Consider the following 23,007-nt stretch of genomic DNA (forward strand, 5'->3'; position numbering starts at 1 on the left):
TGGCCAGCACTTGATAATCGTGCCTTACAGAAATATCCGTCCCTGAGGCATCTTCCAGTGGAGCAAGTTTGGTCCCCACAGTTGTGAAAAATAGCACCTAGGCTGTGACTGACATGAGTAGGTGCCACATTTACCTGTGCATGTTAAATATGCTGGAGATTGTTATAGGTGTTGTGATGTTTTCCAGTTCAGTAATGTTTTCAGTCCCAGACAGCTGTAAACCCTGAGCAAACAGTAATGCAGCTGGCTCTGGGGGAGGAAAATAGTGCCAATCCCTGCAGAGTGGTCTGGTGAGTATTGGGAATGTATTAATATGAGGGCAAAAGTGAAGCTTTGGAAACTTCTGACTCATGAGTTTGGAAAGTGGCTTGAACTGCTCCAGCTCTGCAAGAAGGATTTCAAGGATTATAGCTAATTTCCATGGACCATGCAGAGGCAAATGTCCCTTTGTGTTCAGAGAGCTGAACAAAGATACAACAAAATGGAACCAACTAAAGCTGGTCAGGCCATTCCCTCAGTGCTGTCATATGTTCAGTGTCCAGGTCTCAGCTCAAGGAATGAAACTGCTTCCCTTCTTTTTCCAGTCTGTGTGCTGTGAGAGGGAGATGCTGTCCAGTGGGGCCAATTCTTGTGTCTGATCTTTCAGCTGAATGCTTAAAACAAGATCCAAATCTTTGTTTTTATTAAAGGGCAGAGGGCAAAGTGCTTGTTGAGTTCTTTCTCTTCCCTGCTTAATTAAAATATATTCCCTATCCTTAGAATAATTGCAGCTTTTGAAGTGCAGGTACATAAATCCAGAGGAGGTTCTTGCTAATAAGCACTGCTCCTGATTGCTAGAGCATTCTCAGAGAACTGATAGACCAGCAGACCTTGGTAACTTGCTATTCGTGTGCATCTTTTAGAGCAGAATAGTAACCCTGACACTGGCCTTGTAGGTCTCTCAAAGGCAGAAACTTGGCACTTGGCACTTTGTGTTTGCCTGGAAAACGTGACTGTTTTGTCTTTTGGTGTAAAGTTGTTGTCTCTTTCTTCTGAAATTAATTCAGCAAACAGATCCGTGTCTGCAACTGCTCACACCAGCAGGTGTGAGCAGGTGTGAAACTCCTGCGGGAGTTTCCCCTGAACCTCCTTCCCTGCTCTCAGTATTCTGGGGGAAGAGTTAGTTTGATTGGGTTTATTTGGCCCATGTGGGTGATGGAGAAAATAGAAGCAGCACACTTCCTAACACCAGGTATATGCAGGATTGTTCCAGCTGTGCCTGCTGCCACCGAGCAAATGAAATGCCAGAGGTGGTCACTGCATCTCTGAAGGTGGTGATGTGGAGCACTTGTTTTAGACGGCATCTAGTGGACAAGCCTTCTGCTCAGCCTCGTGCCACCCCCGGCTTTCTTGGGGCTCTGGCCTCAAGAATGACTCTGACTCTGAATGTCATCTGGCGTGTTAACAAATATCTCCTGCCAAATGTCGCTGGACTTGTTGAAGAAGTGTTTGCACCCAGTTGAACTGCTTGCAACCTGAAAGCATCCAGTGTGCCAGTGGATTTTTGTGTATGCTCCAGCCCACTTCAGCCAGGTTTAACTTGAGCCAAGTCCATCTAGCTCCACGCTGGACTGGACCAGGAGCGCGCCGACATCCCATTCCACTGCCTGCTGGGAATGATTGCTGGTCAGGTTGTCCTGGTTAGACACATGTGCCACCCTTCCCTTAGCTAGCAGTCAATTTTGGTCGTGAGTCTGTCTTAATTTGTACACTTTGATTGTTTAATGCATTTCTTTCTTTTTTTCCTCCTAGCATGTTGATGGCAGTTTCTCTGTGAAGCCATTAAAGCAGAAGCAGATCGTAAGTACCTGTTTCCTGTTCATTAAAGACATTTACTGGTGTCCCACAGATACCCAGCTGTACCCAACGGGAAGCTTTGATGTTAGTTCACCAGGAGCCTGAGATCTCTGCTGGTTAGCTCTGATAACACAAGCAAAGGCAGCGAGCTGCTGCTTAATGTTAGGTTAGATGTTGTGCAGCTGGGTGTGTTGGGGAACAAATACAGCAGCATGGGACTGGCTGAGCAATTGTGGGGGTCTCTTTGTCCTTCTCTGGGAGTCAGGCACTATGCGTAGATCCAGGCTTCCATATACGTTCCTGCCTTGCATGTGTTTGTTGCTTGAATACAGAACTGGCGGAGCCCTGCTAGATGTAGCATAGAACTGATATTTCCATCTCTGCATAGGTGCACATAAATTAGGTTTGCATAAGTGAGCTTAAGCGCTGTGTGCGTTAGTAATGCGAAGCACATCTGTTTTCCCACGCTGCCCGGTCACTTTAGGTTCTGTGTTTTGTGCTGTGGAAGGATATTTTTTACCCTGAGTCCTACCTGGAGGCAGAAAACTGCTAGATTTCCACATGCATGTACGTTAAGGTACTGGGGGATCTTGTGTAAGTCTTCTCCCCACACTAGCTTCCTTTTTGTGTCCATAGTATCTTTGGAGATGTCCCAAGGGACTGAGGCACACGTTATAAGGGGAAGGACAGAAGGGAGACTGGCAAACAGGAGAATGTTAGGGTTCCAGAGCCCTCTTTAGCCCAGCCCAGTGTGGTGTGATGCACAGGAGCTGTGCAAAGCCTTATCAAGATTGTAATTGCATGCTGTCTTGCACAGAGGGAGGTACATAAGCAACTGCAAACTGCTAAGATTGCTAAGAGTTTAAGCTTCTGAAAGGAAACTTAGTAGTGATTCTGCTGCAAGGATCAAATTGAAACGTCTTGGAGAAAGAGAAGAGAGAATGTAAAAGATAGGAGTGAGCTGGTCAAGTGTGTCTGGGAGACACCCTGATTCCTGAAAAACATTGCTGATGTGAATCTGGTGCATGGCCTTAGGAGGCACGAATTAAGAGGCAGGAATTCAGCAGATCGTGTTGTACTGAGAGCAGTGGGATCTCTGGTGGTCGCTCGTCCTCACAGAGCAGTGCTTTATTTAAAACTTGACTGAGGTGAGGGGACTTTCAGTACCTGACCAGCTTCCTCCCACCATTCCTGCGCCCGTTGGTAGTAATCCTTTTCACTGCTGGAGCTCTTGTCAGGCCTGAGAATTACTCACTAGATTTGTCTGGATTCTTCCCACATCTTGTGATTACTTCCGTGTTGCTTGGAAACTTGGCTGTTGCCATCCTTGCTGCTGTGACCTCCGTCCTCACTGCAGTACACACACCATGCAGTGGCCTCCTTTTCATCGTTGTTCCTGAACATACAGTATGTGCGTTGTCATCCAGGAGGGATAATCACGGATAAGGTTAGATTTGTGCTTCATGCTGCAGGAATGCATTTTTGCATTGTCTGTTTTTCCTCCACTCCCCAAACTTCACACTCTGAAGCTCCTCATCTTCTCCAGCTTTACCTCCTCCAGGCGTACTTCGGTTCCTGGCTTTTTGGTGCTCCCTCCTCTTCCTCAGGCACTTCTACAGTACTTTGGACTGCCCTGTTTTCAAGAACTAGCTCCCAGTATGGATGAACTGACAGTCTTCCCTTTTGTTCTGTAAAAATCGTTTTGCTCTGACTTCTGGTTGCCTTTTTTGTTCCAGCATGTTATCTTGTCCGATGACTGTGTTAGGATGAACTAACAGTCCCTTTCCTGACGCAGATGCAAACTGGCTGCCTCAAAGCAGCAGCTGTAAATGGCTTCCTGTCTGCAGAACCTGTCTTGCAAACTGCTTTTGGATAAAATTTCTAAGCTGTGTTGAAACTAGGTGCTTATGGAGTTGGTGTTTGGGGCAGAAGGTGCAAACTTCTTGCCCTTGACAGTTTATTATAGTTTGGAATAAACGTTAAGTACAGCAGGAAGTCGCGTGGTTTGGTGTCCCCGGACTGGCCAGAACTGCACAAATCAGGGCCCCTGCAGCCAGTGCTGTGCTGCAGCCCCAGTGGGAGCTGCTCAGCTTGCTTGCTGTGGGGTGAGAGCCTCAAGGGTGTGGGGAGATGGGAGGGCAACGTGAAATGTATCGAAGGATGAGCTGTGGTTTTCAGTCAGCCACCGTCAGCAGTTACATGACTGTGGAAGAGAAGCTGGAAGAACAGGGAGCTGGTTGGTTTTCCTTTGAGTCCACTCCAAAAAAAAAAAAAGGGGGGGGGGGTGGGAAGCCTCAGGCTTCCTGTTCTGGAATTTCTATACAGAGAGTGTTTCTTTCTCTGAGAAGACAGATCTCCCTGTCGTGGGCCTTCGGGAGGGTGAATCGCTACTGCTTGCTAGAGGACACTTTTCATCCTTGACCTTTGGAGCTGGAAGTCAGCGATCCTTCAGGCCATCCACACGGGCTGCCCATGTGTTGCTGCTCTTTTACCCGGCTCTTGGGCTGTGCCCTGGAACTTGGGTTGCACTGAGGCATCTGTCCCAGGAAGGTGCCCGGTGAGGCCATCAGGACGGCACCCCCAGCCTTGCTGCAGGGTGCGCGCTGATGGGCGATCCCTTCACCCTTAGGTGTGCGCTGTGTTTCTGCTTTGTGTTCGACTTGAGCTGCTAACGAATGATGGCTAGGATTTCTCTCATCTGAATTAAATGGCCTTTCAGTACCAAGAAGGTTATTAAGTGTCTTGATTAGACACTTTCTGATGAACTCAGGGATGAGTCATTTGCTCGGAGATGTCCCAGGTCAGAAACGAGCCACCAAATGGTATCAGTTACTCGTGCATGTAAAAACTGTGTGCAGTAATTCACTGTCTGTCTCAGCAGTGCTGTGCAGTCACAGCCTGTCCTTCAGACTCGCTTGTGCCCAGTGAAAGCAATATTAGCCCTTGCTGTCCAAGCTTTATCCCAGTGCTGGTGGTGAGTTACTGGCTGCTCCAGCCCGATGTCTGTTCTGAGCCCTCTGCTCCTCAGCACTTAACTCGGCTTTGTTGCAGCGTAGCTCCCGGCTAGGTCCCACACGTGTTGTTGACAGTCAGAGATGGTTCCAGAAAGGAGTCCACAGAGCATGCAGAGGCAGGTTTGTAGTGGGAACATCCAGAAGAGCCATGCTTCTGAAGGGAGAGCTTGTGTGCTCTGCTGGAAAAGGCCGCCTAGCTCTGTGGAGCAGAGCAGCGTGATGCCAGCCGTACCTTTCTCACATTTTCTTCTGCTCACAGACAAACACTGCATTCATGAGCTGACGAAAAGCAGCTTGTTTATCTTGCCTTTTTTTTTTTTAATGACAGTAGTTACATGTCTGTGAGCTCTCTGAATCGGTGATGGATTATCGTGCACACTAATGCCCCGTGTGCTCCGTTCTCCATTTAGCACTCCGGACTTCCCAAATGGAGGACTGTCGTGCTGGAAGTGCTCTCTAGGGAAGTTCCCACCCTACCACAATATGGTTAGCTGACTCCTGCAGTGAAACAGTGTGTGCTTGTCTGTCTTTACTGGCAGAGCATGTATCCTTCCCACTCAGTGTTTGGTTGTGGGTACTTTTTTTTTTTTCCTTGGCAGTTTGTAAAATTTAATGCTTATATGTTCTCTCTTATGGCTTTTAAAATAGAAGCAAGCTCTTGCTAGAAGAACACACAGTACCACTGAAACTAGTGTAGCATCTGCACCCATAAGAGCACAGAGCAGCGGTCTGGAGTATATGTTGGGAGTAATCCATCTGTATAACATTGTAAACGCTTCCCCATCACTGCTTTTCTTTTGCCTTCCCCTCCTTGCCATTGCCAGGATTCCCAGGTGCCTTGTGCATGCATTGATCTCTACAGCTCTTTGGGAGCAGGAAGCAGCAGCTAATGAGCTTGGCTGCTTTGATCTCTCAGCCAAGATCAGTTATAATGTATGTACCAACCTGTTTAAAAAAAAAAAAAAACAAAACAGGATTGAATACAAACAGATGGAATAGCAGAAAAACACGACCTGGATTTGGCCAGTGGCTCCCGTGTGCATCAGCTGAGGCTGTATATAGCAACAAGAAGCCTTTGGAAGGATGATGTGGTGCAGGATGCGTTGGAGAAGCGAGAAGGTGAAGGACTGCATTGTGCAGTATCACCTACTCCTCCTTATTCACCCCTGTTTATTTTACTGCTTTAAAACCTATAGCTCTTGCTACAGAGATCTCTGTTGCACTGCTCGTCCTTTTCTCACTGGGATGTGAGGTTCTCATGGGGTTTTTAGAGGCAAGCAGTAAAATGAATACAAAATCCTGCAGAGACTCGCCTCTCCCTTCCTGACATCTTTTGCTCTTTGGGCTGACCACTTCTGCACTCACTATCACTCATCATGATCCTCCGAGGAGCCAGGATGCTGTAAGAAGAATCTCTTTGAAATGTCGAGTTATAAAAGGACAGCTCCCACATAATTGTTCCCAAACTTCCTGGGTGAGTTGTGAGACACTGCAGAGGATTTTGCTCGGCAGCCCAACTGCTGACCTCATTGCCTTGAAATGCAGGCCTAGAACAGATTGTCTGTAAAAGCTGCACGCTGAGCTAAACAGGGAGACTCTGGAATTAGTTTGTTAAAGCTGCTGCATCCCAGCTCAGAGCATTTCGAAACCGGCAAGCAGGATGGATATAACTAGCTTCTGCCCCCAGCTTGGCACGTGGTGTGTTCTGCATCATGGGAAGCCCACTGCACAGCCATTGCTCTTCTGAGCACCTGGCTTGACAGAAAAGGGAGAGAGGGGCCGATTACACCTGGAAATGCCAAAAGCCCTGGGAGAATGGTGAGCCATTGAAACACGGCCGTCAAAGCCATTGAAACCCAGTGGCTTGGCTTCACTGCATGGTGTCAGCTGGACAGTTGCTGGAGCTGACGGGAAGGCATTTCCTTCTCTTATTCACTCGGTGTGTCAGCTGGGTACCTTGCAGCTGCTTCACCGTGCTAACCGTTGCTGGGTTTCGTGAGGAGGAGCACACCTTGCTCTGGGGAAGCTGTGCAGCAGCAAATCCTGTGAGACGTGGGGCTGTGAACAATTCCCACCTGTGCCTAGCACTGCTTTCTGCTGCCGTGCTCCAATTTAGAGATGCCACCAAGGGCCTGGAGACGGCAATAAGTGACACTGCACTAACTTAGTGCTGTCCCTCAGATGCTTCCCCTGCTAAGGGAGATAGTTTGCCCGTCTTCAGGAGCTTGACCTTACGCTCGCAGGCAATGAAGAGGGCAGAGTAGTGCAGCCATTGATGTGCCAGTGATGAACTGTTGGCACAGCACCAGAGTGGCGATCGTGCCTGGCCTCTCCTGAGCTTACAAAGGTGGGTGGAAATTCATCCTGGCTAAAGTTAAGCCGTGCTTCACAGAAAGAAGGGTCTGTGGAAGACTGATTGCCTCTGGCTTGTTTGAGCTTTGGGCATGTGTTCCCTCGTGATCTCTGAGACAAGCAGAGTGTGTGTGTTTGAGATGATCTCGACAGTGTTTGAAGTGGCCGGTTGGGCTCTCAGCTCAGACCAGATGAGACAGGCACCGCTTTGGAGCAGGGACAGACTCATTCTCCTGGCTATCCTTTGTGATGTTTGTTTCTGTGAACGTTTTCCAGCAGCTCTAGGGGAGCTGGTTGCTATGGGTGTGATGTGGACGTTTTGACTCAGGAAAGGAGGGAAGATGATCCTGAAACAGCAGTGACAGAGTGGCTGGCACTCTAACTGGTGTCTTCTTCCCTAGGTTGACCGGGTGAGCTACCTGCTTCAGGAGATCTACGGCATCGAGAACAAAAACAACCAAGAGACCAAGGTAAAGGCGCTCAGAAGGCTCCTGCTCCCTGAGGGGCGGGTTTCCAGCCTGCACCTCCTGCTTTCAAGCTTACGTACGAGTTTTGGCAGGGCAATATGAAGATGCTTCCCAAAATGCCCACCGAGTCTGTGGCATTACTGCAGGCGCTGAGGAAGCCTAGGGATGGCAGGCGTCTTCACTGTTATAAGACCTGAGCTATCAGTGGAGTCGTAGGCTCTTCAGGATATTCCCTGGGGTGGGCAACGCTGGGAAGAGGTGTTTCAGAGCCCGGAGGGGCAGTCCTGAGGCTGCTTTTGGTGCCCTGAGGCTGCTGGCCAGTCTAGGTGCTTCCCAGTTTCTGTTGCAGTGCAGGGAACTGAGCTGTGTAGGGCTTGCTTGCCCAGAGAGCAAGCTGGAGTCACCCACGGGAGGGAGCGCGGCATCATTAACGTCCAGGGATGCATACACAGATGCCTTAACCAGAAACACTGCCCATCTTGCTGCGTAGCCCCAGGCGGATTGTGTGACTGCTTCGTGCTTGCTTTAGCCTTATGTAGAGCTGCCCTTTGCTGCCACCTGGGCTGCAGAACATACCAAGCGCTGGCCTCAGACTGCTCTCGTGTCTGTTAGTGTGTGATTTGCAAACAAAGGAGAAGCCAGACTTCCTCTCCAAGTAACGTGGTGTCCTGCCCAAAGCGTACTGTGATCTCCATTTGCCTGTGCCAACAGGTCGCACCTGCAGAGGCAGGAGAGAGAAGATTTATTTTGCAGCAGATCGTTTTAAGAGGATTAAAAGCTTCTGTTTAGGTCTTGCAGGGTCATGGGACGAATCTCTTGATGCAGCCATCACACGTGTGGCTTATCAGACAGGCGGCTTGGGACCGTTTCTGTTCTTCCTGGTGTACTTAGTGAACCATATGACCAGGAAAACAAAAAGCCTCCCCTCCCCACCTCCCACAGAGATGAGGAGTGCATGTGATAGGACAGGCAGGCGTGCAGCCTTTTGCTGGCAGCCAGAAGGGCAGGTGTGGATGTGGCAGCGGCAGATGCTGTTTATGGCTGTTTACACCAAGGCTGCCCGTGGTGTGGCACGCGTTAGCCTGGGAGCACCAAAGGGGCCTCGTGAAGTGGTTCTGATGGGAACAGGTAAAAGTAGAGGGGGACCTATGCTGGATTACCAGTTTGTTGGGCCCTGGTGAAACTTTTGTGGCATTGGTAGGGAGACTGGGGGATCTCAGGTGTCAGTGCTGAGCCCTAGTGGTAGGAGGGTGTGCTTCTCCTCCCAGAAGTAGCTCGCTGAGTGACTCTGATCCAAGTCATAGGGCTCTGAGTGATGGAAAAAGTAGCACGATGCAGGTTCACATTGAATGGGTTCACCATGACCTTTTCGCCAGGTTAGCTGTGAGCAGGTGAGCACCCCAGGCTGGTTCTCCTACAGCTACGTCGAAGCTTGTGCCAGCACCAGGGACTGGGAAAGGTGGCAGGAGGGCCGTTCACTCGGTCAGAGGAGCTGTGGAACCTGCGCCAGGCACGGCTGGGGTGCTTCCTCCTGTCCAGACCTGGGACAGCCTGACCTGCTGCACTCAGCAGCCCCTCCTGGGAACCTGCTCTCCGTAGATGTGGGGCAGAAAGGCTCTGCTGCCAGGAGCCTGCTCTGTGCAGACCCTTGGGTGTTACCAGGCTGGCGGCAGGCAGGAGCTTGTTCTTGGTCCCCCTCAGCCGAGGGGGTCCCTACCGCAAAGGGGCTCCCCGCTGCTCTCAGCATGGCTCTGGGAAGAGACAGCTATGCCGTGAATTGGCAGCGCAGTGCCCTGCTCCCTGGCCGTCAGTGAGCTCGGAGCAGAGCCCTGAGAGGAAGGGGTGTCCGCAGCAGGGCTGCGTGGGCTGGCACTTGTTCTCCTGGAGAACCGCCTGCTGAGAGCTGAAGAAAGAGGATGCCAGCGCTCTCACGGAGTTTTGGGTGGGAAATGTCCCCAGGCTCCGCAGTCCCTTGGCAGTTCAGCATGGCCCTTTCCGTTCACATGCCAAAGTCTTTCCTCTTATTGCAGCCTTCAGATGACGAGAACAGTGACAACAGCAACGAGTGTGTGGTTTGCCTGTCGGACCTCCGCGACACTCTCATTCTGCCCTGCAGACACCTCTGTCTGTGCAATTCCTGCGCTGACACCCTGCGCTACCAGGCCAACAACTGCCCCATCTGCAGGCTGCGTGAGTATGTGCCCACGAAACAAGGGCCTCTTTCTGCTTTCCTCGCTTCCTGTTAGGTCAGTGTGGGCTGTGAGGACGAGTATGTGTTTCATTTACCCTATCCCAAGGCTCAGCACGAAACGTGCTGCTGCTCAGACTGACATCTGGAGGTTCCTGGCACCTCCAGTTGAATAGGGAGGGAGGACACGGGAGAATAGCCCTTCGTCCAGTGCCTCCCTGGGCGTTTGCCCTCTCCTCTCCCTCTCTTCTGAAGGTGCAGGTGCTCTGAGCAGTGCCAGGTAGGTGGTGCTTGTGTTTTGGTGAGGGAGGTGGAAAATCTCCCAAAGGAGGGAACGTAGAATTTTATCCTGAGTGTATCTGGCCTAGACAGCATCCAGCCCCCCTGGAGGGCTCTCCAAGTACTTTGCATGATTTTTTTTTCCCCTCTGACTACCTTATGTAATCTTCACCACAGAGGCAGAGACGAGAGCACAGTCAGTTGGGAGTCGTTTGCTTTGTCCGCACCTGCTAAGCGAGGTGTCTGGCAGCACTGGCTCTGGTGCAGCTGAAACTGCAGCACTGGCTTGGTGCCATCCCGCTGCTGTTAACACGACTCCCTCGAGTTTTCTCTTAAAACAGACTGAAAACCCAGGTTGCTCTGCGTGGTGCTTCCCTGGCCCTGGGTTAGTCACCCACGGGGTTGGGGTCTCCAGTTCCCAAGGCGGATCTGAAAGTGGAGGTGGGCCAGCGTGTGGCTGCAGCACTCCTCGCCGTCTGGAGTGAGCTGGTGCGCTGCTGGTAGGTCTCGCTGACCGCAGGGAGCGAGGTGATCCTCCCTGCTGGGGCCAGCCACGGCAGGAGGGGAAGGTGGTACAGAGCAGTGGCTGAAAGCAAAGCCGCTGGAAATCTCAAAGCGCTTCTGTGTGTTAGATGCACCCGTCTCCAGACCTCTCCTCTTACTCTGCGTGCTCCTGCTTTTCCCTTTTGCTTGGGGGTCAGCCCGGTGGTTCCGCCTGCTTGCCGTGTGGGGGCCAGCAGGGCGGGTACTGAGTGCGCAGCCCCGATTTTCTTCCCGCTCGAGACTCTCAGGAGAGCTGGGAGGTTCTGCTTCAACCTGCATTGCTCAGCTCCCCAAAGATGGAAAAAGTGGAATATCCATTCTGACACTCAGGCAGCACTTGCTAAATTCCATATCTTTTCACAAAGGCACAGAGACACAGGAGCCTTGAGAAAATGCCCGTGTCTTGGCTGGAATAGGTAGCTCATGCATTTTACCCTGCACTTCGTCTCTGAGGTATTTCATTGTTCCTTACTGAAACTTCTTAGGGAAAGAAAAAAAGAGCCTCAGACAGATGTTTGGCCTGAGAAATTAAGTCTAAACAGTGCAAACTTGGCAAAGATGCAGTAACTGAAAGCAAGATCTTATCAGAGGAAGTGCCAAACAGCCGTGACTATAAGTAGCACAACTTAAAACATGGAACAGCATTATCTCATCTGTATTCTGGGATGGGTTAGGTTGTATTTGTTTGAAAAGCATCCCTGTGTTGGACTTCCTGGGAATCTGCATCTGGGGTGCGCAGATGCAGCAAGGATAGATTTGCACCTCTGTCCTCTGGCTTGAGGCCGATCTTGCGAGCGGCTGGGTGCAGCAAGGAACGGGGAAATGCCTGGGCTTTTCCTTATGCACAAGCAAGTCCTCACAGCTGCATCAGAACAGATGGCTGGCTCCTTCCTACACCTTTGGCACAGAGGAACTAGCAATATTAAAGATCTGTAGATAGAAAATCTGCAGGGCAGGGAGTGGAGATCAAAGCTGTTGTGGTGGGAGGGCCAAGGGATCACTGTGCTGGAGACAGGATTTTAGCCATCACCCTCTCGCTGGTGCGGAGTCTCTCACCAGCAGAGCACTGGCCAGCGAGCAGCTGGTAGCAGGCCTGATGCTGAGGGGACGTTCAGGGCCAGCTGGGCCCCACGGCTGAGACTCGTGGGGTCTGAATGAACCCAGAGTGGTTTTACATGAGGTCCCCCCCAATCTTTAGCTTGCGGCGTGTTGCCCGAGGCTGAGCGCGGTCTTTCTTACCGTGCCGTACGGTATCGGGTGCGATTGTCCAGCAGCCAGACCACAGTGCTTGGCTTTGGCGTGGTCCCTGCTCCCTGCTCCCCGCCAGCACAGGCGGCTCTCCCGCTGACGAGGAGCTGCGGCGTGCAGCTGGTGTGGCCGCGCGTTCACCTGCCTGCTCTTCTCTCCCAGCCTTCCGCGCCCTGCTGCAGATCCGAGCTGTGAGGAAAAAGCCAGGGGCTCTGTCACCGGTGTCGTTCAGCCCTGTCCTGGCGCAGAGCGTTGACCATGACGAGCACTCCGTAAGTAACCCCCTGCCCAGTACGCAAAACCTGGTTGCTGGTCTCAGCCTGGGCAGGCAGTGTGCGTGTGCATAGGTTGCTTGGCCTGCTGGCCCTTCTGGAGAGCTGGGACCTTCCCTTCCTGGGTCAGTTATATGAAGGTACAGAAATGTGGCAGACTCAAGACACCTGGCTGGGCAAATGGGGGTGACAATTTGACTTGCACGCACACCTGCGTGGCAGCACATTCTGATGAAGTCCCTTGGCACTGGGATTCCCAGCGCGGTAACAGAAAGGCTTCTCTGTGCCAGCCTCCCTCAGTGATCGGGCTCTGGCAAGCAGCTGAGCAAGCACGGGATGGAAAATGCAGTGCTGCTGGCCTCAGGGCCAAGTCACACGTCTCTGGGGTGCTGAGGGCAGAAGCTCATTGCCTGAGCAGTGCTATTGCACAGCTGGCTCTGTCGAGACACGAGCTTGGAGTGAGGAGAGGGAGATCTGCCACTAGATCATCTTACAGTCCTTAAGGGGAACAGAAGGGGATTGTCACAGAAGCAGCCTAGTTTTATCCATCTGTCCTCTTCAGCATTGGAGTCCTGCTGCCTAAAACCAGGGCTAAGAGATAGGGCAGGGGGGAGAAACCGCAAGGGTTGTTGTAAAGAAGAGTGTGGTGTTTAGCTAGAGGAAGGTGGGTGCTGTCACCTGGAGCGAGGTGAGGAAATACTGGGTGTCTCTGTCTTACTAACCTCAAGAAAAAAATACTTCAAAACATGGTTTTCTCTTGGCAGTGTCTCTTTAAACCCCTTAAAGTGAACACTGTCTCCCTGCCCAGCAGGAAACCTAGAAGGGAAACAGTAAGTGGACTTGGTTGTATTTGTCTCCTATGGTGATTATTTGCCAGCAGTGTCACTAGCACGTGGAAGTGTTACACACACGAGGGCTTGCTAACACGCTGGGTTTGACTTGTGCCCGTGCACAGCCTGCAACACTCGAGTCCTGTCTCCGTGTTAGCGATGAGATGCTCACACCCTGCACAGACGATCACTAACCTCCCTGGCTTGCGTGCAGAGGAATAAACAAGACAGGAGCAGCTCACCAGAGGGATCTGATGCTGACTCTCAGGGGCTGCCTCACACTCCAGAGCCTGGCTGCAGAAGGCATTTTCGTAGCTTCGTAGGGCTGTAGGCAAGCTGCTGTCCCCTTGCCTCATACAAAAGCTCCCTCTCACGTGTCTCATCCCTTGGCAGCTTGGTGTGGGCACTTCTCACTGTGGTTTCTAGCCTGGTGCTGGGATGTAGAGGTAGACAAATAGGCACAGCTGGACTTGGTTTCGCATCAGGAGCGCTGGCTGCTGTGGGCTGTTTGGCTTTTACAGAAACAAGAAGGATAAAGCTTGTTTTGTTGAGAACTCTCCAAGCTGGCGTGAGAGTTTGTATACAGAATGTCGTGCTGGGGACAGCATAAATAGCAATTATGGGGAACTGGGAGCCCAGAAGTGGAAAGATGAGGGAGGCCCCTGCACCAGGCAGGGTCTGTTTGTCCCCTCTTTGTGTACTCCCACTGAATGCAGCCAGTTGTCAACAGTATTAAGGAGGCTGCAGTCTTCCTCAGGCTGGCCTGGATGCTCAGACTGAGGAGGAATGTGGCTTGTGAGATCTGGGAAAAACCTAAGGCTTGGTCCAGATGATGGGGCTATGGCAAATTTGGAGTGGCCCTGGCTCTGTGCGGGCCTCAGCCAGCGGCCAGTACTCCTGCTGGAGCGATGGGGTCTAGGGTGGTGTGGTGGAAAGCGGCACAGGAGAGAGAACAGAGCAGTGTCTCTCTGGACTGCTTGAAAGCTCAGTAGTTTCAGCCCGGGTGTTGTAGTCAGTGGCTGAGAGATTGTCCTCCAGCCTCTGAGCTGTGCCACATGGCCTGAGCTTTTGCTGATGTGAACCAAAGCGAGCAGCCTTTGAACCCTCAGACCTTGGTCTACACAGGCAGAAGAAAGCATCCCAAACTTGAGCCAGGGGGTTTTGCCTCCCCCATCTCTCTGTGTACAAAATAGCACCTGTGAGCTGCTGTCTGGAAGTGAAATGCCTGTGGGGCTGGCTCTTGAACCTGCGTCCTGCAGGTGGCAGCAACTCTGAACTTACTCCTTGTTCAGCTGATTTGGTTTCTCACAATCCCCAGCTGTGGTCTTGGGCACAAGCTCATAAATATCCCAGGGTTATTTTTTGGGGGATATAGGTTGATGCATGGCCCCAGCTGCCACTCATTCTCTCCTTCCCCATCAGATCTGGCTCCTTCTGTGACCACAGGTGAGTCAGTTGAGCTATCAGCTCACCCCCAAACTAGTGGCTGTGTTGGAACAGGTTGCTGAGGACGGTCACCCGCAGCCATGCAGTCAGGAGATCCAGCGCAGAAGCTACAGGAGCTCATGGCCAGGCAGTTCAGAGTTCAGCAGCATCACGCCAGCTTTGGTACAGCCCAGAACCACGTCCCTGAGGACGCAGGGACGGAACAGATTAAATTAATCTAAGCCTGGACTGCTGCAGTCTTGCCTCTTCGTTTGCGGTGGGCTGGGCTGCCCGCGGCCTGCTGGGTGGCGGCATGAACTCCATTTACCTGAGTCCGCAGGGCCGTAACGACGATAAGGATTTGGGGAGTTCCACTGACGGGCTGTGCAGTGCTGGGTTGCAGCTGGGCCTCCCCTTGGGGGGGTCTCCAGCCTGGTGAGGGTTTCTTAACGTGCCCCTCTCTTTCTCACCCGCAGAGCTCTGACAACATCCCTCCGGGCTACGAGCCCATTTCCTTGCTGGAAGCTCTGAACGGCCTTCGCTCTGTTTCCCCCTCCATCCCGTCAGCTCCTCTGTATGAAGAAATCAACTACTCTGGCGTGGTGGATGGCATGCCCCCTGCGAGCCGGCCGCTTGTTGGGATGGACAGAGCCATGGAGAGCAGCCACCAAAAGGGCAAGCGGAGCAAGTCTCCAGATAGGTCAGCATGGGGACAGAGGGGTCCACTCTTCTTGCAAGCCCCGACAGCTTGTGGCCACGCGTACTGGGAGCTGAGAGAGGGCTCTGGCACTGGCTGGTCCTATTGCTGGTGGCACTGCTACCTTGCAATGTCAGGAGGCCAGCAGGTGCTCACGGCAGTGAGAGAATTGGGGCACCATCTCTGTGCTCAGCCTAAAGTCACCAGCTCGTGTCCCCTAAGGGTTGACTTGGAGATGTCTTCCTTTCTAACGCAGTTTTTCCCTCAACTTGTGTTTGACATCGAAACCTTGCTGGATTTCAGCTTTCCATGGAGTTCCCCAGGACCAAAAGAATGGGGGGAGAAGTGCCCTGAATTTCAGAGGACAAAATGCTGAGTTGGGATCCTTCAGTTGTTGTCTGAGGCCTCCTCTGGTGGCTTTGTGGTGGAGGATGTAGGTGTGGATCCTGCGGAGTGTCCCTTGCAGGGCCGTACAGAAAGCTGAGTCAAGTGGGGTCAGGCTGTGTTTGTTGTGGCGCTCCTCGCTGCGCTCCAGCTGCTTGCTGCTTTTTGCCACCTCCTCATCACCAGCAGGTCACTGCCTGCTGAGAAGCCCGCCCCAGGGCTTGGCAGGACCCCAGGGGGCTGAAGTTTGCAGCCTCGTCCTGACTAGGGGGAAAGGGAGGTAAGGACGTGATCCTCACAAATTGTCATGAGGAGAAGGAAAAGAGGCTGGAAGAAAGGAACCACGACTGCCTCCGTGTCACCTTGGTAGGACCTGGAGTCAGAGCTGTTCTGGAAGTGCTGTCGTACGTCCCGTGCTGCACAAGGAGGTGGCTGGGCACGGTTTTGAAGTGAGGCCCGTGTCTGCTCTGTGATTTTCCATTCCAAATTTTCCCCTAGGAAGGGAGCCCCGTAGTGGAGCTGCAGCCCTGAAGGCGTGGGGCAGCGGTGGCCCTGGGCCCCTTGCCTTCCGCGAGAAGGCAGGATCTGTGCTAGCTGCGCTGTTACCCTAGCGGAGCTCTGCACCGCGCGGGTCTGTCCCGGGAGCGCTGCTGTTCTTCTCTGCTGGTCGTAGCTGATTTTGAGAGCCGTGGTGAGCTGAGCTCAACAGCTTGAGCTCCTGCTCCTGCGTTGCCTTACTGCTGGTGGGGGGTGTGCTGGGCAGGGGATGGGGCAGGGGTGGGGACCGCTTGAGCCGTCACCCCCGAACCCGCCAGCAGCACGGTGCTGGCAGCACTGTGGCTCCTTGCAAGCGGCGTTTCTCTTGCTGCAGCACGCTGCGGTCTCCCTCGTCCCCGATCCACGAGGAGGATGAAGAGAAGCTCTCCGAGGACTCGGACTCACAGCCGGCGCTGGGCGGGGGCGAGCTGGTCCTGAGGGAGACCAGCTCCCCAGAAGTAAGTCTGAGCTCTTCTGGGAGCTGCTCTGAGCCAGAGCTGGCCCGTGGGGCTTCTGGGACACGAGGCACCTCCTGAAGGGGCGTCACTTCCTCAGTGACAGGGTAAAAGACGGGCATGAGCACGAGTAGCCCAGAGCCAACAGTCTGAGCCACTTCCATTTACCTACAGGGCCCTCTGTCTAAGGACATAGCCTGTCCTAACGTGTCCTGGGAACCGGGAGGTGGGAGAGCCCCACTCGGCTGCAGACAGCGCGTGTTGGGGCTGACACTGGCCCAGCACCATCCTTGAGGAGCCCACCGGTGTTTAGGGCAGGGCTGGAAGCTGGGCTTTGTTCTTCCAGCATCCACGGGGCTCTTCTGCTGCCATTGTAAAGCCGCCCATGGTGCTGCTGCACCCCTTGCTCCTCCCTGACATAAGTCCCTGGCCTCGAGTACAGCCCTGCAGAAAGCTAGAGGAGGAGACAAGTGCAGCGAAGGCCGAAGTAACCTGTGCTGTTCCTTCTTACAGAGCGTGGCAGGGGAGGAGATCGAGGAGGCCTTGTCCCTGCAGCAGGGTGAGTGTACACTCGGCCCTGGGGGCCATCAGGCCTTGTTTTGGTGTGAAGGGGACAGCTAGGCGCTGGACATACAAGTTCAGGACCATCTGGCTCCTGAAATCCATCGCTCTGAGCTGCTGTGTTTCACCAGAGACAGCCAGCAGGGCTTCTCCTGGGAAGGGGGGGAGAAACGTCAACAGCTCTCCCCAGGTTATTTGCCAAGCATCTCTTCTTGCTCTAAGTTCTGCACAAGTAGCTGTGTTCGGTTCAGCAGAGCTGGGCTCCTCCGCTCCTCAGTGGCCCTGCTCCCGTGCTCAGGCCTTGCCCAGGGATGGGGTGGGAGAGCCTTTGGAGCTGACAGGCAAAACCACAGATCCTGGAGCCTCGTAGGGCTTCACCCCAGCTTGAAAGCCTGCAGCTGCTGCCTCATGCAGCTGCTGCCCACCCTCCTCAGTGCCACGTGTCATGCTGCACGGCAGGGGAGCAGTGCCCGGCTACGGACCCAGCTTCTCCCAGCACAGTGCTGGCTACAGCTGTTCGTGCCACGGGCTCATGCTGCTGAAGGGGAGGTGGCTGCACGCACTGCTGAGGTCCCGGTTAGGTCCTGGGTGCCTTTTGGGACATCAGCCTGCTTATGAAACACCGTGAGCTGGGCCAGTGTGCCCAGCTGTGCCAAGCCCCCTTCCTCACACGGAGGGCAGCCTGGTCTGGAGCCCGCACTGATGGGCAGCGCTCTTGGCTGGTTCCAGGTAGCTGCCCTCCCTCTGTCGAAGACGTCCTGCAGGATGGCGGCTGTGGCGAGCACAGGAGCCTGACGCAGCCCGAGACCGACCCTCCGGTAGATGTCTACCTGCCAGGTAATGGCCGCGCCGCTGGGGGTGTGGGGGTGCCGCAGACCGGGGTGCGCTGTGCTTGCAGCTCCGGGCACTGAGGTGCCCGTGGGGGGGCTGTGGACTCGGTACCCAACCCCCTGGCACCTTCCCAGCTGGGCCGGCGTGCTGCAGGCTCGCATCCTTTGGGGCCTGGGTGTGACACCCAGGGGCCACAGGATCAGCGTGTGGGGTCCTGCTTCCTAGCAGCGTGCAGAGCTAGCTGCTGCCCGCGGGGGGCTAACTGACACAGGGGTACCTCGCCCCCTTCTCTCTCTTCCTCCCTCACCCTTTTGTCTCTGTCCTTCCCCCTTTTCTCCTCTCCGGGCTGCAAGCTGCTCGCTGGCGCCGGGGGCCCGTTTTCACGACAGCGGCCTCCTGCGCCTCCGGGAGGGATGCTCCGCACCCAGCCACGACGAGTGCGGCGTGGGGTGAGCCCCAGGCGGCCGGGCCCTGAGCTCCCTGCGCCTGCTCCCGGCACCTGGACGCCGCTGCCCTCAGCTCCAGGGAGGGGAGCCGGCCTGGCCGGCAGGCCCGGCCCTGTGCCGTGGGGCTGCCTGGGGGGGGGGAGGGCCGGGGGGAGCCGCGCCGGGCTGCGGAGCCGCCGTTGCAGCCCGCGTTCTCCCGGCCTCGCGGTCCGCGCCGGGCACCTCTCTAACGCCTGCTTCCCTCTGTCTGCCTTCCTCCCTCCTGGCCTGGGCAGCACTGGGTCCCGACTCCTGCTCTATCGGTATAGAGGAGTAAGCCGCCGGTACGTCCGCTCCTCCTCCTCGCACGGCGCCGCGGGGCGGGGCAGGACCCCCCCGGGCGGGCCGCCCCCCTGCCCCGGGCCCCCCCCCGGGGCTCCCCGCCGGGCTCCCGCTGCCCCCGGGGCGCCCCCCGGCCCCGTCCCCTGCCTGCCCCGGGCCGGGCCCGGCCCTGCCCCCGCTGACCTCCGCCCTTCTCCCCCCCCAGGCTCGTCCGACTTCGCCCAGGCGCTGCCCGGCCGCGGCCCCGCGCAGCCCCTCCTGCTGGAGCCGACGCGGCTGCACCTGGAGGACGAGCACAGCCGGCCCTGAGCGCCCCGCACCGGCACCGGCACCCGAACGCCCCGGGCCGGGGGGGGAGGGTTGGGGGGGGGGGGGGGGGTTCCGTGGCGGCGCGGGCGGGGCCGGGAGCTGCCGGGCCCCGCGGCACGGAAATAAAAGGGCGGGCACCGGCCGCTGGCCTCGCTGCGGGCTGCGGGGGGCGGCGCGGGGCGGGGCTGCGGGAGGGGCGGGGCTGAGGGAGGGGGCGGGGCTACGGGGAGGGGGCGGGGCTATGGGTGGTGGAGCCGAGGGGCGGGGCCCGGCTCAGGCGGAGGCCCCGCCCCCTTCTCCCGCCGTGCTCCTCGGCGGCCGCGCGCCCTCCCCCGCCCCCCCGCCGCGATCCCATTGGGGCCCGGGAGGCCGTTCCCTAATATGGCGCGCGCCGCGGGCCGCGCCGCGCCTCCCCATTGGCCGCCCGCCGGCGGGCGGCGGGGGGCGGGCGCGGCGATTGGCGGGCGCTCGGCGGCGCCCGGCGGCCGTTGGTCAGGCCGGCGGCGGGCCCCGCCCCTCGGCGCCGCGGCGGCCGCGCGTGCGCGGTGCGCGGCGGCGGGGCGGGCGGCGAGGCGATGGCGGCCATGGGCGCGATGGCGGCCCTGGGGGCGCTGCCGGCGGGCGCGGGGGCGCTGCCGCCGCTGCCGACGCTGGGGGTGCCGGGCGTGCCCGAGCTGAAGCCGCTGACGCGCTACGAGGCGATGCGGCTGGGCCCGGGCTGGAGCCACTCGTGCCACGCCATGCTGTACGCGCCCAACCCGGGCATGCTGTTCGGCCGCATCCCGCTGCGCTACGCCGTGCTGGTGAGCGGCGGGCGGGGGGCGCGGGGCCGGGGGGCACCGGGATGGGGCACGGGGACACCGGGATGGGGCCGGGGGACACCGGGATGGGGCACGGGGACACCGGGATGGGGGAGCCGGGACGCGGGGCCGGGCCGGGCCCCCCGCAGGGCCCGGGGGCGCCGCTCGCGGTCGCGATGCGCCGGTGCCGGTAGGGCCGGGCCCCGAGGCCCCCCCCAGCCCCGCCGGGGCCCGCCGGGCCCCCCTAACCGCGCGGCTCTGTTGCAGATGCAGATGCGGTTTGACGGACTGCTGGGCTTCCCCGGGGGGTTCGTGGATCGCCGTTACTGGTCCCTGGAGGACGGTCTGAACCGGGTGCTGGGCTTGGGTTTGGGCTGCGTGCGCCTGACGGAGGCTGACTATCTGTGCTCGCACCTGACAGAGGGGCCACATCGCGTGGTGGCACACTTCTACGCCAGGCAGCTGACCCTGGAGGAGCTGCACACCATCGAGATCAGCGCCGTGCACTCCCGAGACCACGGGCTGGAGGTGGGGCGCGCAGGGAGGGGCGTGCGGGGCCGGGGCACACAAAGCTCCCCGCAGGGCTGCCCTCTGCGGCAGCCGGAACGCCCCGCGCGTAGAGCTGCCGGCGGATGAGTGCCGTGCACCGCCGCCTGGCGCTGCGCTAGGAGGCCCGGCCGCTCGCCGGGCGGCGTGAGGGGCTCCGGCTCCTGCCGTCCCCGGCGGCTGCCCTCGTAGCAAGGAGCCCCGCTGAGCCGCTCGGCGCCAGGACCCGGGCGAGGCCTGTCCCGCATCTGGTGGGCATCTCCCTCCAGGCTGAGTGACCTGGACCGGAATCGCGGCCCTCGGTGCGGGCTCTACCCTGAGTCCTCCCCGGGTGGCACGAGGGCAGTGCAGGAAGCCAGCCTCCTCCTGGGTGGCGCCGTCACCCCGGGGTAGAGCGCAGGAGCGAGGGTCTCCCTGCGTGCCCGCCTGGCACGCGGCCGGTGTCAGCGGCCGTGGGAGTGGTGGCAGTAGGCCCCGGGTCGTGGCACGGTTGAGGAGGACGCGTGGGTGAGCGGTGGCATCCCCAGGCAGGGCAGAGCAGGGCGTGGACGGGACAGAAGGGCCTCCTGGAGCAGCCTGGGCAGCAGGATTCCCCCTGGGGGGCAAGAAGGGGAACAGGGCCAGGGCTGGGCAGCGTGGGCTGGGGGTGCGGGGAGAGGCAGCGCAGGGGCTCCAGCAGGGCTGGGCGCAGGGGAGGGCAGGTGGTGGTGCTGGGGGATCTGCCACTGGGGCCGTGGGCTGGTGGGTCCTGGGGTGAGGGTGTGGGGCCGTGGGGGGGTCCCGCTCGCTCCCGCAGCGAGCAGAGGGCACCGCGGCCTCTGCTGAAATGCGCTCCGTGCTGTTGCAGGTGATGGGCATGGTTCGTGTCCCCCTCTACACCCAGAAGGACCGCATGGGTGGGCTGCCAAACTTCCTGGGCAACTCCTTTGTTGGAACTGCCAAATTCCAGCTGCTCTTTGCCCTGAAGATCTTGAACATGGTGCCGGAGGAGAAGCTGGCCGAGGCGGTGGCAGCCACGCAGAAGCCGAAGAAGCCGGCGATTGACCATGCGGCAGCGGCAGCAGCTAAGGCAGCGAATGAGCTGGCGGGGCCTGCTAGAGCAGGCAACGAATTTCAAGATAGTGCCGAGAACCAGGCAGCTGCGCAGGCTGCGGCTGAGCTAGCGGAGCAGCCGGCGGCCGTGCCAGAGAGCCAGGCTGCATTGGAGCAGCTGGCGGCTGTGCCCGTGGCCGAGGCCGTGGCGGCAGAGCAGCCGGTGCAGCCCAGGGCAGACGCTGCAGCAGAGCAGGCGGTGGCTGAGCCGATGGAGTGATGCTGCCTTGTTTGTGATTGATTAAAAGTGGGTGAGGAGACTAGAGACTTTCGTCTAACTTTCCAACCAGTCGCTGGCTGCAAATGCTGCCCACGTGATTCCACTGTCCAGCCAGGAGGGTTTGGATTTGTCTGAAGCAGGGGAAAGCTATGTATTTTTATGGCCATTAAACTCTAGCGAGCTTCCCAGATCAATCTGCACAGCCCCCTGCAGAGAGTTCATGTGCTTACGTGAAGGTGCTGAAGCCTTAGAATTATGCTTTGATTTCAGGGACACACTGCTGCATTCAGGTCCCAGTTTCATTTTTAAGGAACAAACCTTATTATTTTGAAATGCCCTTTGTTGACTTGGACATAGCTGTGTTTTGCAGTGGACACGGCTGAGGAACAAGGCTGCTGGCCGAGCACCTCTGCCAGTGGTGGGAGGGCTCCACTCGGCCAGCGGCAGCGACGCCGGGCTCCCGCTCGGAGTGCCAGTGTATGCAGCGACTTGCAGTGAATTCCCTCTGGGGCATGGGGACGTACTCGTGTGGGTTTCTATCTGGAGATCTGTGGGAGCAGGAAAGTGGAATAAATGGCTTTGCTGAACGCTTCGCAGTCGGGACCGTTCTTGGCTGCCAGCGCAAAGCACCAGGGGGCTTCCGCACGGCCGCTCTGCTGCCCTCCCTGCAGGCGTCCTCGTGCCTGGGGAGCAGCCGGCAAAGCGCCTAAGTCGGGTGCCCGGGGGGGGCCTCGGCACATGGGGCCAGGACAGCTCGTGGGGCAAAGGGGCCGCAGGACTCGGGGCAGCGCAGGGGGCTGCAGCTCCGTTCAGCTTTCGCTGTTAGGTTACTCCAAAACGGGTCGTGCACCAGGCTGAAGCCAGCTGCCCCACTTGGGGTGCCGAAGCACCTCCGGGGCCCCGGCCGTGCACGTCACGAGCGTGGTGGGCGTTCGGCTGGGCTGCAGCCGGCCCTTGGGCAGCAGCAGGAACCCCGGGGGCACCGATGCTGCGGGGGCTGCGGGGCTGCAGCGCAAGGCCCCGCTGGCTGAGGCAGGGGCAGCCATTTCGGCCCAGCCGTGCTAACGCCCTCCACCCACCCCGCTGCCCCGTTGCAACACAGCAGGCGAGCAGGGCCGCGGCGCTGCGTGGTCCCGACCTGTGGAGCAGGATCTGCGCCGCAGCCGCTGCTGAGTCAGCTCAGCCCCGGGTGAGAGCCGTGCTGCCTGGGGCAGGAGGGAGGCAGCTGCCTCCACCGGCAGCCGTTCCCCCGCCCGGCGGAGCAGGCAGAGGGGCTGCTGCGTCCTCCCAGGGCTGTGGTGGGAGCACCCGGCTTGCCCCAGGCCCGAGCTGTGCTCGACCAGCCCTGGGGACG

At 57.4% G+C, this 23,007-nt stretch overlaps 2 protein-coding genes across 6 annotated transcripts in view; both read left to right on the forward strand.

Annotated features, from left to right (window-relative positions):
- The window catches only part of MGRN1 (mahogunin ring finger 1), a 56,550-nt gene extending 37,413 nt beyond the window's left edge, over positions 1 to 19,137 (forward strand). The window contains exons 8-18 of one of the 4 annotated variants that reach the window (XM_080557201.1): positions 1,792 to 1,839; positions 7,604 to 7,672; positions 9,700 to 9,859; positions 12,090 to 12,199; positions 12,964 to 13,029; positions 14,931 to 15,154; positions 16,407 to 16,530; positions 17,041 to 17,086; positions 17,818 to 17,925; positions 18,641 to 18,688; positions 18,892 to 19,137. In XM_080557201.1, the coding sequence (XP_080413327.1) occupies positions 1,792 to 1,839; positions 7,604 to 7,672; positions 9,700 to 9,859; positions 12,090 to 12,199; positions 12,964 to 13,029; positions 14,931 to 15,154; positions 16,407 to 16,530; positions 17,041 to 17,086; positions 17,818 to 17,925; positions 18,641 to 18,681 (996 nt within the window). In that variant the 3' untranslated portion in view covers positions 18,682 to 18,688; positions 18,892 to 19,137. The remainder of the gene's footprint in view (positions 1 to 1,791; positions 1,840 to 7,603; positions 7,673 to 9,699; positions 9,860 to 12,089; positions 12,200 to 12,963; positions 13,030 to 14,930; positions 15,155 to 16,406; positions 16,531 to 17,040; positions 17,087 to 17,817; positions 17,926 to 18,640; positions 18,689 to 18,891) is intronic. The other 3 variants (XM_080557200.1, XM_080557203.1, XM_080557202.1) reach the window with 3 other exon arrangements.
- A 397-nt stretch (positions 19,138 to 19,534) lies between these two features.
- On the forward strand, positions 19,535 to 22,240 carry NUDT16L1 (nudix hydrolase 16 like 1). 2 transcript variants are annotated; one of them, XM_080557211.1, is made up of 4 exons: positions 19,535 to 19,798; positions 20,063 to 20,138; positions 20,217 to 20,323; positions 21,189 to 22,240. In XM_080557211.1, the coding sequence occupies exons 1-4, from the start codon at positions 19,571 to 19,573 to the stop codon at positions 21,651 to 21,653; spliced, it is 876 nt and encodes a 291-aa protein (XP_080413337.1). In that variant the 5' UTR covers positions 19,535 to 19,570; the 3' UTR covers positions 21,654 to 22,240. The 2 variants fall into 2 exon arrangements, with proteins under 2 accessions (XP_080413337.1, XP_080413336.1); XM_080557210.1 differs by having other exon boundaries at positions 20,063 to 20,323.
- Positions 22,241 to 23,007: the final 767 nt, after the last annotated feature.

The sequence above is a fragment of the Anser brachyrhynchus genome, assembly GCF_964034855.1.
Source record: "Anser brachyrhynchus genome assembly, chromosome: 15".
NCBI classification, from domain to species: Eukaryota; Metazoa; Chordata; class Aves; order Anseriformes; family Anatidae; genus Anser; species Anser brachyrhynchus.